Genomic DNA, 17,085 nt, shown 5'->3' on the forward strand with positions numbered 1-17,085 from the left:
TTAGGTAGAAAAAGCCTATAAGAAGTCCAGAGCTGGTATTGTGTTCCATAGTGTTAGTGACCCAGGTTCCTCCTGTCTTGTTGCTCTTCAGCTCCAAGATCCCTTGTCTTGTTGCTTTCATCCCCGAGGACCCTTGTGGTCCAAGAGGGTTGCTAGAGGGACAGCCATTGCTTAGCATTCTTGCCAGAAGGAGAGGAAGCAGAGAAGAAGGGCCTGCTTTCTCCTTTTAGGACACTTTCAGGTTAGAGCATAGTCACATGAGCTTGCATAGCTGCAAGGGAGCCTGGGAAATGTAGGCTTTATCCCCGGTGGCCTTGTTTCCAGCTAAGAATGGGGTTTCTTTAATTGGGGATGAAGAGGAGAAGGAATTCCTGAAGACAACTAGCTGTGTCAACCCAAGCAGTTACGAGGAATAGGATGAGTTTATTTTCTGAGGGAGGAAGTCAACATGCATGGCTGTTAAATAGCAGGCAGTGTATTAAATGTGTTGCCAGTGACATAGTCAGAGGGCTATTGGGAGGCAGAGGCCCATCGAGCCTGGTGTAGAGTCAGACCACCAGCCACAAAGCAGCCACTGCAGGGCTCTGCAAGGACGGCTCTCGGAGCTGCCCCGGTGACAGAGGGAGGGGTGCCAGCGACAGCAGCCCTGCTTTAAGATACTTTGAATATTGGGTCTCTCTGTGAGATCTTATTTGATCAAAAGAATAGTTAAATCCTGTCGGTGTGGTTCAGTGGTCGAGTGTCAACCTAGGAACCGGGAGGTCATGGTTCAATTCCACGGTTCAGTGCTTGGGTTTCAGGTTCAATCCCCATTGGGGGGCGTGCAGGAGGCAGTGGATCAATGATTCTCTCTCATCATTGATGTTTCTATCTCTCTCTCCCACTCCCTTCCTCTCTGAAATAAAAAGAATATATATTAAAAAAAATAAAAGAACAGCTAAAGCCTCTGGTTTAGATGTAGGGTTAACAACCTGGTGTCTATCCGTATGTTTCAAGGCATTGCCAACCCCATGAATTCATATGCAAAGTTGGGATATGTATGTATGCTTGCATTTTTCTGGAGGGGACTCCTCCATAATTTTTGTCAGCTTTCAGAGGAGTCTCTAACTAAGTAAGTTGACAAGTGTTATTCCAGGGACAACTCCTATCTCTTATTTGCCTTTGGATGCTAGTGGGGCCCTCTGTCCCCTCACAGTGGGGCACAGCCTGTCTCCTTGGAGTTCAGCTCCCTTTAGGTCAGTGGTTCCCAACGTGGGGCACACAACCCCCAGGGGTGCAATTTGATTTTTAAGGGGGGCAATTGGAGAATGAGTTATTAACAGTGAATATTTTGCATTTCTTATGGCTCTAGGGGCCTCACATACAGTATATAAATGTGTATCGTAACATATTTATGCATTTCAGTTCTCTACTATATGTTTATTTGCTAATTTTTCGTATCACTTCATATTATTATATGTTAACAATTTCTTAGTGATTTCTCCCTCAGTACTTCAGCTGTCCTTTCATTCTTTTATTTTTCTCCTTCATGGATGCCATGTTTGTTTAGACCAAGCAGTGGCCTTTTAGGCTTCTTCCACATGACTAGGAGTTCTCTGTTTAAATAATAAGAATTATATGTCATGGGGTGGGGGGCGGGGGGCGGGGGGCATCAGGATTTTAGAGATGATTAGGTGGGGCACGGCCAAAAAAGGTTGGGAGCCCCTGCTTTAGATCATTTCCGAGTTCCCCTTGGCCTGGCCACCTTGCACGCGGTGGGCGGTGGGGGTGCTCCGGGAGTGTGGGTGCATCCTAGCAGCAGCCTGAGTCACGCATGATTAGGAAGGGAAATCTGCTCGGGGAAGCAGAGGGAGAGGGACGACTCCTATTAGCACCGAAAACCAATTAGACGAGCTTTCTCGTTACCCGCAGCTTGGGATTTCTGTGCCCCGGCACGCACAGCCGGGAGCTGGCTGCACTAGGAGGTAGGAAAGCAGAAAGAACACAAAGGAAGCAGGGGCCTGGGCCCTGGAGGAGGGAGCAAAACCCGCTGCCCTCCCCTGCAGTCGGATGCCCTTTCCTTTCTCTACAGCCACTTGGACTTCGGCAAACTTCCTCTGTCCGTGGCCGGAGAGAAAACATTTTCGGCTGGTGGGCCTCGTCGTAGTAACCACTCGCCTCTCCCATTGTAGCGAAGTGGCCACAGGCAGCTCATAAGAGAGTGACTGCGGCTGTGTTCCAAAAAACCTTTATTTCCAGAGAGCAGGCAGTGAGCAGGTTCGGCCCATGAGCTCTAGTGTGTCCTCCCTTGAATCACAGTTCAGGAGCCCAGTGCTCTTCTGCTTCCTCCCTTCCTCTGGAAGTTTCACTGTGCAGGGGAGCCAGCCCCATGCCCACGCAGTCCCCCCGGGGGTCCCCGGGCCTTCCAGGAGAGACCCACCTTGGTTGTCAATCCATCTGGATAGTTTCTTGGCTGCGTTTTGTGCAGCCCAGTTCTTGGCAAAGAGCGCTTCAGTCGACTTGTCTTGTTAACGACTCCTGTTTCATAAGCCCGTGTGGATGGTCCCCCTGCATCTCCATCCAGCTTTGTAACGCTTTCCGATCTGTGTCGATGGGTTCCTGGGGACGGGAGATGGAGCCCCGGACGGCTCCTCGGCTCCTCGGGGGCAATGCCGCCCAAGGCCTCGCCCAGCAGGGCGGCCCCCACTCAAAACCGGGCAGCAGGGCTCCCGTGGGTGCGGCCGCCCTCGCCCGGAGCCATTAACGAAGAAAAATTACAGACACGTAATTACACATTCATCCGCGCGTGGTTTAAAAATCGTGGTAAAAAATATAACGCAAAGTTTACCATCTGCGGGGTCATAGAAAATACACAGATTGGTTTCTGCCCCCACCCCCACCCCCCACCCCAGTTCCTGGCACAGAGCTCCTAACCCTGTGACTTGTGTGACAAGCGCATCTCTTGTTCTAATGGGATGACTCTGGGTGACTCCTGGGCAGGGGTGGTCTCCAGAAAGACCCAGCCCTAATTGGAAGCTTGGAATTTCACTCCCCCGCCCCTTCTTCAGAGATGGGGGTGGGGGGTGGGGCTGGAGATGGAGGTGTTGCATGTTTTAACAATCCTTGGGGCACACGCGTTGAAAATGGCTGATTTGCATGAATGTGTCTTTCATTGGAATGCTGATCTCACCAAGCTGCCTCTTGACCCAAACCTTTGGGACCTCCCCTTCCCTCCCCCCACACTGTAAATCCTTGTTGGGCATCCAACTAATGCAAGTTACTCTGCTCCAACGGGAACCAAAATGAAATGTCAACTGGTAATTTGGGTTCAATTCAGGAAATAATCATCTGTTCTGCCCAGGTCGGCCTGGCTCCGGGTCCTCAGCGGTCGGATTGAAAGGCTTTCGAGAACTCCGCATCCACATAGTGTCAGTCTGATGGGCACACTCGACGGTGGCTTCCCGGGGCCGGGCTGCTTTTATGGGTCCCCCGTATTCCTTGGGCGTCCCTTCCCACTGGGGAACATCTGCATGATCTAATTTACTCCTTTGAAGCATTTCATTTTTGTTAGTTGCTCTCTAAAGGTCATTACCAAATAAACGCGGCTCGAAAGGTCACCGCGCCCAGTGGGAAAATCATCCTGAAGCCGCGTTGGTGCTGTTCCATTCCAGCACCAGCCTCCTCTTGGGTGGCTAGCTTTGAGGCCTTTCGCTTCTCGGCTCTGGATTTGGGGATGGGGGTAGCAGTTGGGTGACAACAGGTGCGACTCTCATTGCCAGTCCTTACCTATGGAAGTGCAGGCTAAGGTGGGGAGATGGGGATGCAGTCACCTCCAGAGGTCACCGGGGAGCAGTATGAATTCCGGCCGCACCGCTGGATGTCGGTGCTTCCGGCCCAGGTGAACCAGATGTCTGGACGTGTTGATGAAAGTGAGCATTTGCTGAGCAGGATTTTGGAAGAACATACAGAAGGGAGATTATGGCAACAGACCAGGGGTGTCCACCTTTGTGTGTATGTGTTTTTTTTTTAAACTATGTATTGATTTCAGAGGGAGGAAGGGAGAGGGAGAGAGAGAGATAAAAACATCAATGATGAGAGAGAGTCATTGATCGGCTGCCTCCTGCACACCCCACACGGGCGATTGAGCCCACATCCCAGACATGTGCCCTGATGGGGAATCGAACCTTGACCTCCTGGTTCATAGGTCAGTGCTCAACCACTGGTCCACGCTGGCCGAGCCCTCCAGGTTGTCTTTATCTGGCTATAAAGGGATTATTTTAGCGTCCAGTCAATTCCTGTTGGATCACCAGGGACCTCGGCGCTCAGACAGGCCCTGAAGGCGAAGTCTGGCTGAAAGGTCCGAGGGCTGATGGCTAGCAGCATAGACATCACGGTGGGAGGCGGGGCATGCTGATCTGCTGCCTGCCCTCTCTGGTTTCAGGGCTCCCTGGAGAACTCTGGGGTCCCGGCTGCCACAGGGGTTCGCAGGCCCTCCCTGATTCAGCTCATTTTTAGGGCCCAGAGCCAGCCTCTGCCCGCAGCGTGCGGCTGGGCTCCAGGTGCCCGCCTTGGCCTGGCAGCTCATCCCATTCCTATCATGGATGCTCTTTCATTCAAGAAAAGCGCCAGCTGGTTGGAGGGAATGTGGAGAAAGCCACAGGGACGCTGAGAGGCCTGGGGAATGGAGCTGCTGGTGGGTTGTGAGGAAGAGCCTGGAGGAGGAAAACAAGCTGAGAGAAGGCCCATTAATCATCGTTGGGCAGTGCTGCGTGGAAGAGAGTGACTAACTGTGGTCTCTCCTCGCCGGAGAGAGGGTTTACACTGGATCACGAGAGAGATCGGTGACCCAAGCCACGCTGGACATCAGCCGGCGGCCTTCCATTGACTCCACCAACCCGAGGGAGGATGCACCATTATTCTGGAAACTATCAAGGATGAAAAAAAGACAGACCGCCCCAAGCTCTACGGCTTATACTGTCATGTCTCCGTGACTCTCTCTCCCGGGTCAAGAGAGTCCCCCTCTGCGCCTTCCCCACCTCCCAGGCCCGCTGTGAGTTTCATGCCCCTGCTTTTCCCACAGGGGAGAGTGATCCTGCCTCGTGCGATGGCTGCTTCCCACCCGCCACCTCGCTGGTGGCAGCTGTAACCTTGCAGGATGCATCAGATTCCCGAGATGCCTGCTGATGTGGGGCTGGGGCGGGTTCCTGCATCTTTGCACCAACAAAATACAGTAGTTCATCTCCTCCTGGGGCTATGGGGACGGTAGGGGATGGAGCAGCCACAGCCCCGACTGCTTTGGTCTTATGTCTCATGCTAGCCAGGCTCTGGAGTGAGCCAGACGGTTTCTTTCTGTGGTTCTTACAGAAACGACCCAGTCTTTTTTTTTCCCTTAATGCTGCTAGAAGCCCGGGGCTCCCTTCAGCCTGGCTCTCTGATACGAAGGGACTAGGTCTTCCCTGTGCGCTGTGGGTTAAATGATACCTCGCGGCTGAACGCGGAAGGGCAGGCGGTGGAGCTGGAGGCCGAGGGGCTGTTTGTCCTCATGAGTGTCATCCACAGAAAGCGTCCCCTCATCCGGGTGGGCCCGGGGTCACCCGGATGGTTCTCTCCAGGAGCCTGCAGGGATCAGCTTGGCCTAGTTTTTGAAACTTTAATGAGCGCCCTGCCCTGGCGGAAGCAGCGCCCGAATGCCTCCCCCGGTCCCTATTGCCTTAAGAGCGTCTCTTCTTCAGCTGAGATGGTGGTTCTCAACTAGGGGCTCTTTTCCCCTTGGGGGACCCTGGGCAGTGGCTGGAGGCACTGATGGTTGTCACCACAGGGAGAGGTGGGAGGATGCCTGGTGCTGCTAAGTAGGCATCCTGTCAGCAAGGACAGCCCCCCCTCACCCCCCCCCCCATCTTTTAAGTCGTTGTATTAGGCATGTCCCTGGGAAATCACCCTGACGGGCCAACCCCATCAGGAAGCTCAGAGGGCACCGTGCGATTTGGAGACTCCATCATCCCGTTAAATTAGGTAAATGGTTGTTTGCGTGTGAGGCTTTCTGTATTATCCTCTCTTGCAGGTCCCCCATTGAGGCTTCCTGGCCACGTGGAAAGACTATGAACACTTGTCGATTACGACGACGTTAGGTGAAAGGTCAGTGTGAACCTGTGCAAAGTCTCAATGACAAATTATTTTACAGGAGTTGTAGATTCGTCATGAGAATCACTGTATTCCTGCTTCTTGTTTTCAAGATGTTGTCTGGCTAGCGTGGCTCAGTGGTTGAGTGTTGACCTCTGAACCAGGAGGTCCTGGTTAGATTCCCGGTCAGGGCACATGCCCAGGTTGCGGGCTTGATCCCCAGTGTGGGGCGTGCAGGAGGCAGCCGATCAGTGATTCTCTCTCATCACTGGTGTTTCTATCTCTCTTTCTCTCCCTTCCTCTCTGAAATCAATAAAAATATGTTTAAAAAAGATGTGTTAAGACGTGGAATGGGAACCTGGGTTGTCTGTTAGTGGGTGTGCCTGGAAAGCACTTAAAACATTTGGTGATCTGGAGATGAGAAGGAAGAGAGGAAACCCAATACAGTCTCGGCAGTGCCCACCCCAGCCTTCCTGCAGTGCCATGCTGTCCTTGCTAATGAAAAGCTGTCACCCACTGGGCACTTCTGGTGGTTTCCCTGATCTTGAAACAATACAAGAAACAGCACACGCTCGCTCGCTCGCTCGCTCGCGAGGACTAGCCCGGGGACGTGGTTACAGTGTGGGCTCTGGTTCATCAGGTCGGGGGGAGATTTTGCTTCTCTACCAGACTCAGCAATGGGAGTTCCTGGGGAAGCGTGTGCTGTGAGTGCATAGGTCGCAGAGCGGGTCACAAGGTGCTGCCCGGGCCCGGGGGTTCCTGAGCCTGTGGAGGGACTGGGATTATGGCTCCTATGATTCTTTTACACTTGGATGATGGGAGAACCCTTTGCAAAGCTCTGGGCAGGAATGGTCAGCTCTCCTTCCCACGTGTGATGGGATGGAGAGTGACCAACTCATTCTGGTTTGTCCAGACTGTTCCAGTGAAACCCCAAAACAGCCCTGCTTTGGTCTCATGCCTCCCCACATGGTGCTTCCCCACATGGCTGTGGAAGGTTCTAGAAGAACCAGGCATAGCCCTCTCCATCTCAGGGAACCCCTCGGGTTTTTTTTTTAAAAATAAATATATTTTATTGATTTTTTACAGAAAGGAAGGGAGAGAGATAGAGAGTTAGAAACATTGATGAGAGAGAAACATCGATCAGCTGCCTCCTGCACATCTCCTACTGGGGATGTGCCCACAACCCAGGTACATGCCCTTGACTGGAATCGAACCTGGGACCTTTCAGTCCGCAGGCTGATGCTCTATCCACTGAGCCAAACCAGTTCTGGCACCCCTTGGGCTTTTGAAACCAGGACGGTTGGTCACCCAGGGGAAGGGCCTGGCTGGGCCTTTCATGAGGAAGGCTCTGAGCACATCGCGTTGGGGACTGAAAGAAGACTTTTTATTTCATGCTTTGGTTTCTCTCCTGTTCTGGGGAGAGAGGCAGATATGAAGCCAGGAAACCTCACGGCCTGATAGCGGGGCACATTGTGTGTGTGTCTCATCCTTGGCTGGTACCTATATCCCTGCCAGAGGTCCCTCCACCTCCCCACTTTCCTCCTCCCCTCCCTGTAGCCACCGACCCCAGGGGCACCCCTCCTCTGAGCAGGCCGTGCAGCTCTGCAGCTTTCAGGGATTTCTGGCTGGTAGAGTTCTCCAGGTTTTTGCCCTCGAGGAGATACGTTTTGTAATTGATAGACAAAAAGCCTGAGGTATTTCTACACTCATTTTCAAAAAAATTCTTTATTGTTGCAAGTATTACATATGTCTCCATTTGCCCCCATTGACCTCTCTTAAGGAGCTTGTATTCTCAGTGGGTGACGAATATACATGGATCTTTTCTTTAAAAGGCCCCGGATTTTATACAGTAAAGGGCAGCGTGCTAGACGGAAGGTCTGTGTAGATGGGGTTTGCTGGGGAGTCAGAGTAGAGCTCACTGTCTAACCTTCCACCACATGGCTTGGCCCGTTCCCATGAGCTTGGCCGGACACTCCTGGTTAATTTCTGCCCCTGGGCCTTTGCTTGAATGGTTTCTCTGTCAAGAAAGCCCTCTCCTTTCCTCTCTGCCTTCCCGACCCCTCCACTCCTCCAGCCCTCAACGCTCTCTGCTCTCGGACTTCTGCATCGAATCCGAGTGGCCCTGGTTTCCAATTGTGTAGTCACCCATCTGGCCCGACAAAGTTTCAAACACGGGGAAGCCACTTGGAGAGAAGAGAATGAATAAGTACTTTAGAAGGGAGACCATCTTAGAGCGAGCTCCTCCCCAGAACCCCCTCCAGCCCTGTCACCCCAGGCTCAGCAGCCTCCTGGGGCAGCAGCTGCACTTACTTCGTCCGTCACTTCTGCGTTTAGGGGTTTTTGTGAGATCACGTGCCAGAAGTCTTGTCTGGGAATGTGCCCTGCAAAAAGTAAGTCTCAAAAAAACCTAGGTCACCACTCATTTGTTTGACAAATATTTACTGTCTCTTCTACTCACCAGAGGGAGCGCACACATTTGTTACAATTCCCTTTAGGTTGGAAAACCTAATTCGCGTCCCTGTTAGAACGGCAACGGGCAGGGTTGGGAGCTACTCACACAGCTACCTGGTTTGCGTGATGTATTGACATTATTGCTTTCCTGGTTTCTCCGAGCCAAGGGCTGTGTGTTTCTCTTATGCTCCACCCCCTGCAGCCGGAGTCCCAGCTTGGGGTTCCTGAGCTGGAGGGACCGCCTGGTAGTGTGTTCATCATTTGCTAATGTTCCCAAGAACAAACGAGGCAAAGGCAGATTCAGTCCAGCTTCTTTGCTCTGGGCCGGAGTGGGAGTGCCAGCCTCTTGGGTCGGTGGCTGGCGGCTCGTGTTGATCCGGAGCTCTGGTTGGTACTTACATGCGCATGTCTTTGATGATTAAAAATGGGGAGAACAATTAATTCTTTTATTTATTGATTGGTATTTAGAGAGAGAGAGAGAGGAAAGGGGAGAGAGAGAAACTCTGATCTGTTGTTCCACTTATTTATTCATTCATTGGTTGATTCTTGTGTGCGCCCTGACTGGGGATCGAACCCACAACCTTGACATAGGGGGACGACGCTCTAACCAACTGGGCTACCTGACCAGGGCCAAGAATTAATTCGCACTTAACATAGTTTATTTGAAAACACGCAAACGATTTTTTTGGACAAATATCATTATTAGAGAAATAATAATAGGTGACTTATAGTGAGCAGAGAGATGATTACTTATTAGATAACTGATGCTTGTTAAAATGAATACAAAGCAGATTTTAGTATTAACAAGTCATAGTGCTTCCCCACGGCTATAGAAGGTTCTGGAAGAACGAGGCACGTCCTCTCAACCCCAGCAGGCACCTTGGGAGACAACATTCCGAAGTCCACCTGTCAGGTGTCCCCGTGACGGCAGCTGGGTCGGTGTCCAGGGCCCTGTATTTTGTATTTTTCTGGGGCTGACAGGACGAGGAGGACCTGTGGTTCCCGGGCTGTATCTGGGGAGCATTTGAGACGTTCTGGTAGGTGATGGGGGCACACACATCTGTGGGCATCTCAGGGCTCAGATGTTCTGTCTGAATCAAAGCCCCGCCAACCATCTGTCTATGAAACTGGGAGGCAAGCGACGTGACAGGCAGGCCCTGTGGCTCCTGGGGGCGGGGGCTGGGGGTGGGGGAGGCAGGGCCCTTCCTTAGGGCTTTGGTTCCTGTGATAAGGAGACTGCGTACCTCATTCTGCAGCTGGCCTGTGGAAGAGCTAATGAGGTGAAGCAAATGCTGGGGAAGTGATTGATTAAAACAAATCGTGGAAATTTTTAAGGGAACCTGGCTTTCTAAAGAGCCGGGTGTTTGAAACATCCAAGTGGCTCTGGATATAAGCACAGCATCTCTTTTATTTTTATTTTTTACTTTTTTTTGTTAATCCTCATCCGAGGATATTTTTCCATTGATTTTTAGGGAGAGTGGAAGAGAGAGGGAAAGATAGAGAGAAATAAATATCAATATGAGAGAAACACATTGATTGGTTGCCTCCTGCACGAGACCTAACCAGGGCCCAGGCCAGGCATGAGCCAGCAACCGAGGTACATGCCCCTGACCGGAATTGAATCCGGGACCCTTTGGTCTGCAGGCCGATGCTCTATTCACTGAGCCAAACTGGCGAGGGTGGGCATTTCTTTTTTTCTTTTTCTTTTTTTAAAGAAACCACTCAGACTGCGTCCTCTCCCTCTTGCCCTCCCAAAGGAAGACAAGAACGATCATCAATGGCAAGTGACAGTTGCAGAAGCAACACCAAGAGCCAGCTTCATGCTCAGGAGAGAACACTGTGCCTCCTCCTCATGGTTTTCGGTGCTCTACACAATCAGAGAAACTTCTCTAGTAACGAACTATAGAAATGATCCCTGAAAGTATAGCCTTAACACAGTACTGTGGGCGTTTCCAGAGTGAACGAAAGCCACACATATTAGGGTGATGGCGAGTTTTTCTAACATGGTGCTATTTTACCCATATATATACTTGGGCCTTTCTTTTGTTAACTGAGAATCTTGGGCTGAGAGTCAGGAGTTCCAATACTGACTTGAGGTCTTTTTACTTCAGCCCAATGAGCCTTGTTTTCTATATTCACCTTCTTTTACACCTCATTAGCATACTTTAAAATTATGAAAGGGACATAATATTATAGAAAGGGAAAAACCTCTACACTCTCATCATCCCATGTCTCAACTGCTTTAACTTCTAGAATTCCCTTTCAGTCTTCTGTAACATGCATTTTTTTACCATTGTAATAACAAATGACATTTTGTTTATTGCTTTTTCCACAAAATACAGTATCATTAATACTGGTATTTCCTATGCTGTGAGGGTATTTATCATTTTGATGCCCTGCGTGAAGCCCACTGTATTTATGTTCTGTAATTTGTTGAATTATCCTTTTGTGCAGCGTTAGAGTGATCAATATCTTTCCCCCCATCTTTTAAGTCGTTGTATTAGGCATATCCCTGGGAAATCACCCTGACGGGCCAACCCCATTAGCAAGCTCAGAGGGCACCCTGCGATTTGGAGACTCCATCATGCCGTTAAATTAGGTAAATGATTGTTTGCGTGTGACGCTTTCTGTATTATCCTCTCTTGCAGGTCTCCCTGCCCCCGCCCCAAACCCACGTTGCCTGTAACCCGTAATCATTATACCTGGCTTACTTCCCCATGCCTGTAATACTTACTTTCCCATGTAATCTGTGTCCTTCTACCCAATATAAGCAGCTGGATTATGGGGAGGGGAGCAGATTTCTGTGGATGACCTGCCGCTCTCCCGTACGGCCGGCAGGATTGGAATAAACGCTCATATATGATTCAACCTTGTCTCTGCTTAGTTGGCTCAAGTAGTGACAGGCAGCACAGACCCCTGGTTGTCGGGTTTCATGAGCTGAATTGCCTGTTAGGTTGAGATAGTTCCCATTAGCACAGAGAGATGGCTTCCTCCCTCCCTCTTGCCTGCCTTTCTCTCTCTCTCTCTCTCTCTCTCTCTCTCTCTCTCTTTCTCTCTCTCTCTCCTCTAAGGAAGAATCCTTCCCTGTCTATTCCAGCTCCAATCATTCCTTGCCTTGTGGCCCCATCACTTCCATCTCTGCCTCTGTCTTCACATGGCCTCCTGTGCTGTGTCCTGCCTTCTCCCCTTCTCTTTTTTACAAGTCCATGTGCCATAGGACTTAGGTACTGCTAGCCCAGGGAGATCTCATCTCAAGATCTTTAATTACACCCATAAAGACCCTTTCCCCAAGTAAGGACACATCCATAGGTGTCAGGGGTTAGGATCTTTTTTGGGGCCACCATTCAATCAACTACACAGGACTAATCAGATGAACTCATTACAGCAGCCACATTCCCAGTCCTGGTCTTGTCACCCAGCTTAGTCTGAGGGGGGTCTGGAGAGCCTTGAGGTCTCCTCTTTTTGACCATAGACGGTTGAGGGACCACCTCCCTGCCTTCTCTTCTGTGCTTGAGGGGGCTTCCCTCCCCACCATCCTGCCCTCCGTGGGTTCCCGGTGAGAGGAAGCCTGCCTCCTTCCGTGTTCCCTGGGGCCTCTTCAGATCGTTGAAGGCCCCTAAAGAACCCCTGCTTTTTGGAGATCTCACCCCGGCGTGCACCAAGCATGTTAAAACACTCTCTCGTGCCACATCCAGTCCTTCCCTCCTCCCATAAAAATAATCAGATTTTAATAATTTCGCTTTTGAAATGATTTGGCTCTAAGCTTGTTTAATTTACGATTGGCTGGGTTTCTTGGCCATTATTATGCATAGTAAGGAGTTCTCTCGAAGTGAGAAAAGCTAAGCCTCAGATTGTTTTCCGAACATAATTAAATTTTTATGAATACCAAAGTCAACAATTAACAAGGTTTAATAGGCATTGAGTTAAACATTTATTAATTTAAATTGCTACAGCTTTTTTTTTTTAGTCCAAGATACAATATTTTTTATTGTTTTAATCATTTCATAGGCCCCTGGAAAACCGGAAACCTCAGGTACTGGCCGGCTGGTTTCTGATTCCTGAGGGGGCCCTGCTTTCTTCTTGCCTAGTTGCTCCTTCCCACTAGGAATTGGGATTCCTCCTTCCCAAATCCTAGGCTCCCCCAGCAGGTGTCTGCTGTGTCCCTCCCGGGACTGGCAGTACCAAAATCTGCAGACTGGGTAGCTTATACACTACAGAACTTTCTCACGGCAGCCACAGCTGACCAGCACAGCCGGTCTGGCTCTCTCCCAGGTCTGACGGTCACCACGCCATCATCCGGACACAGTATATGGATGTGGTGCCATCATCAGTGTGAGTGACTGGGCAAAAGAGGCCTGCTCCTATTGGACCCTCCGGTCATGGCCACTGTGATCAGGGGCCATACTTCCGCCCACGTTACCCACTGGCAGGGTCGTCAGAGAAAACACAGGATGTCACACTCAATCCGAATTTCTCATGAACAGCAAATATGACATGTTTTTTAGCACAGTGTGTCCCAAATACTGCACAGCACATACTGACACGAAAACATTGTTTGTTGTTGATCTGAAATGCAAATTTAACCAAGCATCCTGTTTTAATTTTTGGCTAAATCCAGCAGCGGTGCCCTTTGGTCTTTTTATAGAAGGCTCAGAGAGCAACGCTCTTGACCTGGGCCCTGGTTCTCAGAGTGACCCTAGTTCAGAACAGAAAGCCTCGGGCCGCACCCACACTTCCAGAACCGGAACCTCTCAGGGTGCTAGCTTTCTGTGTGTTTGTTCTTTTTTTAATGTCTTTTTATTGATTTCAGAGAGGAAGGGAGAGGGAGAGAGAGAGAGAGAGAAACATCAATGATGAGAGAGAATCATTGATCAGCTCCCTCCTGCAAGCCCCCTACTGGGGATCAAGCCCACAACTGGGGTATGTGCCCTGACCGGGAATCTAACTGTGACCTTCTGGTTCATAGGTCGATGCTCAACCACTGAGCCACGCCGGTGGGGCTAGCTTTCTGCATTTTGACATCCTTCTGGTGACTCTGCTGGGAGCTGTGGTTTGAGGGCCAGAGACCTAGAGAATGATGCTGATGGTGGGAGATTCCAGCCTCCCCCGCCCCCCCATCCCCTCCTGCACCCCCACCCCCAGACCCTCCCCAACACGTTTGATCCGCTCCCTCAGGGCATGATGTCAGGGACGTTCCAGAGTCTGTTTCCTTGGGATTCTGTGGCTTCCGATAAGACTGCAGTGGCTTGTACTGCGGAACGCTCCAGGCGCTTGGCCTCAGGCTCTGCTCTACCCGCCCGACCTGTTCCCGAGCCCGCAGGAGGCTGTGAACCAGAGAATTTATTCTTCCGGCGGGACCTGCCAGTCACGGCCGCGGGGCGGGGCCTGCGGCGGGGACACGTGTGCGGGAGGGAAGCAGGAAGTGACTTCGGCGGTGGAGCCGGCGAGCCGCAGCGGGGCTGATGGCAGTGGAGTGGGGGCGTGAGAGGGCAGCCTAGTGAGTCGGCTTTTCTCTCCTTCGGCGCCGGCGGGCGGGGGCCGGGGCCATCGGGCCGGCGCGTGGGACTTGGCAGGCCCCGCGGAGTTGGGAAGGGAGTGCCCTGGGGACCGGAGGGGCCTGGAGGGAAGCCGGCGGCGTCGGCAGGTGGCAGAGGAGGGAGAGGGGGGCCGGCTGGAGGGTGTGGACCTGCCTCCCTTCTCCAGGACCCCCCCTCACCCAGCTTCACGGCGGGGACCCTGCAGCCAGTGGGGCCCCTGCGGTCCTGGGAGCCCAGGTGGCTGTGATTCCGCTGCTCTGGCCCCCTTCACCGGCCCTGGGGGTCAGTGCGCCTCCTGAACTTGACCGGGACTCTGGTTCAGGTGCAGCCGGCCTGGGATTGTGCATTTCCAACCCACTCCCCGGGGTCAGCGGCCCTGCCGACCACACCGTTCCAGTCACAGCAGCCCCAGCCCCAGTCACTTCTGTGGACCCCCCTGCGGGGTCCGGCGCTGTGTGCACTTCCCCTAAGTGCCCTTCCACCTCTGCAGCGTGGCCAGCATCTTGCAGCCGACTCTCGACTCTCAGAAGCAGGGCAACAACAAGGAGAGAAAAGAAAGAAATCCCCATCAGCCCACCCCTAACTCTGACTGTAGGAGAGTGCGCACCCCTGGGGTGGTGTGGGCACCTTTAAAGTTGGGGTGAGCAGAGAATACCCCCCTTGCAGTCTAATCAAGGGTCATGACTTAGCATCCAGCTCCCAGGAAGACGGAGCCCCATTGTGGAAGCTGCTGTTGAGGTGCCGGGCGCGGACACGCCCTGTCCCCACAGTGTTACTGGTCTACCTGCTGGAGAAAGTCTTTGTTCCCCTGGGACTCTCCGCGGGCCTGGCCAGGCCTCCCGGGGCAGGGGAATCACTTCCTGAACTCTGGGTCTTGAAGTTGTTCCAGTTTCTTTTTCTTTGTTTGGTCAGTCGTTATCCTGAGTTCTGTTTGGGCTGCGGGGACACAGTCTGAATCTATAGGTGCCGACTGACTTGGCCGTTTCCTGGCCCCGGTTTCCTCACCTGGGCTCACTGGGCTCCCCTGGACCCACAGCCTTCCTGGGGTTGAGTCCTGGTTATGCTGCTGAGCCCCGTGGCCCATGGGCCCCTTACACCCTCCGTCAGAGTTTCCTGCCAGGGTCAGTAGAGAGAGGCAGCGTCTTTGGCCCAGGGTTGCCGGGCCTGGCAGCTGAGCCCCGTGGGGCCGAGCCCAGCCCTGTGGGAGCTGGAAGACCAGGGAGGAGCTGAATGGGCCCTTTGAGAGGCGGCCCTGGGCCCCGATGTTTGTGTGCAGAACACAGGGCTTTTCAGCACGTGGGTTCCTCCGCCCCGTAACTTTCCGCAGCGAGAGGCCAGTTCCCTGTCATCGCAGAGCGGGGACTGACACACGCTCAAGTCCAGAGGAGGCTCCCAGAGCAAACGCAAGCACGGATGGTCCTTCCCTCTGTCCCTCGGTGGGCAGTGGTGTAACTGCAGCTTCGGCAGTTGGCTGGGGGCCATGTCACTGATGGCTCCCTTTCCTGGTCCTCACTGAGGGTCCTGTTTAGATAAGCTTGTCCACGGTGCCGTAAGTAATTCGGCAAGCATTTTCCGGGTGCCAGAGAGCCTTACTAGTATGTACGGGGTGCCAACTGTGGAAAAGCATCGTTCCTATTCTTAGGCAGTTAATGATGTGAAAGATGAAGGAGGCACCAAAGATGCGTGCAGGGACGGGAGTGGAGGATTGGCAAGCGTGGAATCGAAGTTGGCAGTAGGTGGGCCACAGAAGGTACCCTGGATGCGATGGCTGGAGGTTGGGAAAGAAGGGATTCTGGGAAGGAACCGTGTGAAGAGAGACTTGGGGCAGGACCACGGGGGCTTGTCCCAGGTGCCATCAATAATTCAGCTGAGCTGGTGCCCACGCAGGGCATACGGGTGTTGGAAACACAGGCTTGAATTGTCTGTGGGCTTGTTGAAGGTCAGTCAGGGGAGTGTGTCCTTGGCAGGCCACGGGAGCTGTGGAAGGTTGGATCAGGGCTTAGTGGATGACTTTCTAGAAGGAACCTGAGCTAGTCACCTGTATTTGGAGAAGAGAGAACTGATGATTCTAATCAAGACACACTCCGACCCGCCTCACCATGGGCCTACAGACCCCACGCCTGGGGCCCGGACTTCCCGGGAGCTGGATAGTAATACATGCACCTTGATTAGATTGCAAGGGCAGGAGGAACAGGCAGAATGGGAGGGCAGGCCGCCCTCAGACCCTCCCTTCCTCCAGCTCATAATCCACATTCTTGGAGCTTCTCGGGAACTGTTTCCCAGTGTCGTCACCTCGTTCATGGTCTCCTCAGTGTCCCCACATCTCTGCTTCCAGAGTTAGATGATTTCACGGAGGGATGCGTGGTGGACAGGTGCATACACCAGCCCAGACACGCCAGCTCAGGCGGAGGGGGTCAGAACTCAGAACACGTGCGAGTCACCCAAAGGGACCGCGGGCACTGCGGGCACTGACCCTCTCGCTCCTCTGCACACAGCCGTATCCAGCATGCTCCGAGGCCACAGCGCTGTGTTCCAGGCCTTGCTGGGGACCCTCTTCACCTGGGGGCTGACGGCCGCCGGGGCGGCTCTGGTGTTCATATTCTCTAGTGGGCAGGTGAGTCGTCCTGTTTGGGTTCTGGAAGTTCATGGGACTCAGCAGGCTCTGGAGCACCTGCGCCCGCACAGCGGGGTGGCCACGCCTCTGGTTGTGGGTGATGCTGTTCTCTCCTCTCATTTGCCCTCCTTGTCGCTCCCAGGCCTGGAGAGCAGGTGTCCCTGATCACTTGCTTCTCCCCCCTGACTCCAGGGAGTGGGGAGCGAGAGGCCAGGGATTCAGCCTCCTGGAGCCCCTGCCCGGTTTCTGTCCTCCATCAGTTCCTCCCAGGCCTGGTGCAGGTGGCAGTGCGCGCTGAAGAACAGTAGGGGGGTGGGGGAGGGGTAACTGCCCTGCCCTGTGGCCTTGAGTTCGCTGGGATGATTGGAGAGACGGTGGGGAGAG

General features: G+C 52.8%; 1 protein-coding gene and 1 non-coding gene across 4 annotated transcripts in view; one reads left to right on the top strand and one right to left on the bottom strand.

Annotated features, from left to right (window-relative positions):
- Positions 1–10,267: 10,267 nt before the first annotated feature.
- On the bottom strand, positions 10,268–10,481 carry LOC111827287. The gene has a single exon (XR_002830789.1). It is a non-coding gene; the product is annotated as a small nucleolar RNA U3 (small nucleolar RNA).
- Positions 10,482–13,948: 3,467 nt separating this feature from the next.
- SLC39A11 (solute carrier family 39 member 11) overlaps positions 13,949–17,085 on the top strand; it is a 170,029-nt gene continuing 166,892 nt past the window's right edge. For 2 of the 3 annotated variants that reach the window (XM_023759051.1, XM_023759052.1), the window contains exons 1-2: positions 16,148–16,237; positions 16,583–16,701. In XM_023759051.1, the coding sequence (XP_023614819.1) occupies positions 16,150–16,237; positions 16,583–16,701 (207 nt within the window). In that variant the 5' untranslated portion in view covers positions 16,148–16,149. Of the gene's footprint in view, positions 14,048–16,147; positions 16,238–16,582; positions 16,702–17,085 lie in introns of those variants that run through there. The other variant, XM_006094914.3, reaches the window with a different exon arrangement.

The sequence above is a fragment of the Myotis lucifugus genome, unplaced genomic scaffold (genome assembly GCF_000147115.1).
Source record: "Myotis lucifugus unplaced genomic scaffold, Myoluc2.0 scaffold_146, whole genome shotgun sequence".
Classification (NCBI taxonomy): domain Eukaryota; kingdom Metazoa; phylum Chordata; class Mammalia; order Chiroptera; family Vespertilionidae; genus Myotis; species Myotis lucifugus.